At 31.2% G+C, this 1,648-nt stretch overlaps 1 protein-coding gene across 1 annotated transcript; it reads right to left on the bottom strand.

Annotated features, from left to right (window-relative positions):
- Positions 1–7: 7 nt before the first annotated feature.
- Positions 8–1,613, bottom strand: LOC105460229 (17-beta-hydroxysteroid dehydrogenase 13-like; the record flags this gene model as incomplete). Its single annotated transcript, XM_011706664.1, has 3 exons — positions 1,437–1,613; positions 373–502; positions 8–108 (listed from the first exon to the last, which is right to left on the bottom strand). Coding segments are annotated over exons 2-3 (207 nt in total), but the record flags the coding sequence as incomplete, so codon positions are not given.
- Positions 1,614–1,648: the final 35 nt, after the last annotated feature.

Genomic DNA, 1,648 nt, shown 5'->3' with positions numbered 1-1,648 from the left:
TCTTTACTATTCCGGTAAGCACTAGGCTCGGATAAATAGTAGTGAATTTAACTGATGATTTTCCGTTACTTAATGCACGTAATTCTTCAGATACAGCTTCCATCATTGCTACAATACATACATCAAAATATGTAAAAAAAATGTACTTTACAATCATATATAATAACATGTTATACTATCAGCGTGCTGCTACGTATAATTATGTATAGTAAGTGTATATATATATATTTTTTCTTAATTTGTGTGTGTGTTTGTATATGTGTGTATACGTATATTAATGTTCATTCATTTTCATTAGTATAGTTTATATTCCCTTATAATATAATATTTTATTATTTATATCGTAATATCGTTAAATATGAGATAAATTACTTTTGATTGCGCTTTTCGAAGGGCAATAGGCTGTTCCATAAGGGACTCCAATAAATCCTAGTACTGATGAAATTGCTACGACATGACCGTGATTTTTTTCTATCATACTTGGTAAGAATGCTCGTAATGTCTGAAAATAGTTCCTTTGTAAATAACAAAAGTTTAGGTTACATGCTTGTTCAAATCGTATTTAAAGAATTAAACGGCGAGCTAATGCAGTTATATTTCTAAAAATGATAAGTTTCGTTGAGTTATTTTGTGTATCACAAGGTTTCAACATGTCTCACAAGAAAACGGATTCAAATATTTTTTCCAATTTTAATATAACATAATTTTGATGACGCTTTAAAAAATTGAATTCTTTAAAAGAGACATTTTTGAAAAATACGAAAGGTAAGTAAGGCAGACAGGAATCGGCACAGTTATTGGTACGCAATATCTAAACCTACAGAAACGTTATCCGTCCGGTAAAGGATACATTGTATCGTCTCTGTATGATGACCGTCATGTAACGAAAAAATATACTTGGCGGGAGCCGCTATCGCGTCTCCTGATTATATAAAATCCACTTTCTTCTCATATAATAGTCAAACGTTTCGACTATCATTTTTAGCCATCCTCAGTGACATTCAACAACTCTTGCTCTTTTTTTCTTACATGTGCACTTTTCCACGGTTAATGAGTGAGGAAGTAATTATCGACACCTCCGATTGCTGTTTATGCAGTTGAAGGGCTGAATAATCTAAGTATAGATCTTCGAACGTAGTAAAACGCACAGTTTGCATATTTGCAGCAATAAAATTGAATAAATAACAGTAATAAATAAATAAAAAATAATAGCGTATAAAACTAGGTCAGAATTAAAATTAAAAAGAAAGCCGAGCAAGAGATAAAACTGATATCGTATAGCAACTGTACACGTCAATGTCCGTGGGATTTTTTTTTAACGTGGGTAAGAATACTTATAAGAACTTGCCTCTTATTTTAATTTATGTTACAATATATTTAAAGCAAAAAAAAAACACATGGATCTGTTTTTTCCATCGATTATATATATTACTTGCCCAATAATGCGCTATCACGTTGACGTTTATAACACGTGCAATTTCATCGAAACTTTGATTTAAAAGTGATTTAGCAAATCCTATACCGGCGTTGTTGATCAAGATAGTAACGTCACCTACTTCTTTTTTTACTTTCTCCGCTACTCTAAAGACTTCTTCTCTATCTGCTACATTACATCTGTAAAACCCAATCAAATATTCATCAATACAGA

The sequence above is a fragment of the Wasmannia auropunctata genome, unplaced genomic scaffold (genome assembly GCF_000956235.1).
Source record: "Wasmannia auropunctata unplaced genomic scaffold, wasmannia.A_1.0 LD325995.1, whole genome shotgun sequence".
NCBI classification, from domain to species: Eukaryota; Metazoa; Arthropoda; class Insecta; order Hymenoptera; family Formicidae; genus Wasmannia; species Wasmannia auropunctata.
This window is presented reverse-complemented; position numbering and strand designations above follow the sequence as displayed.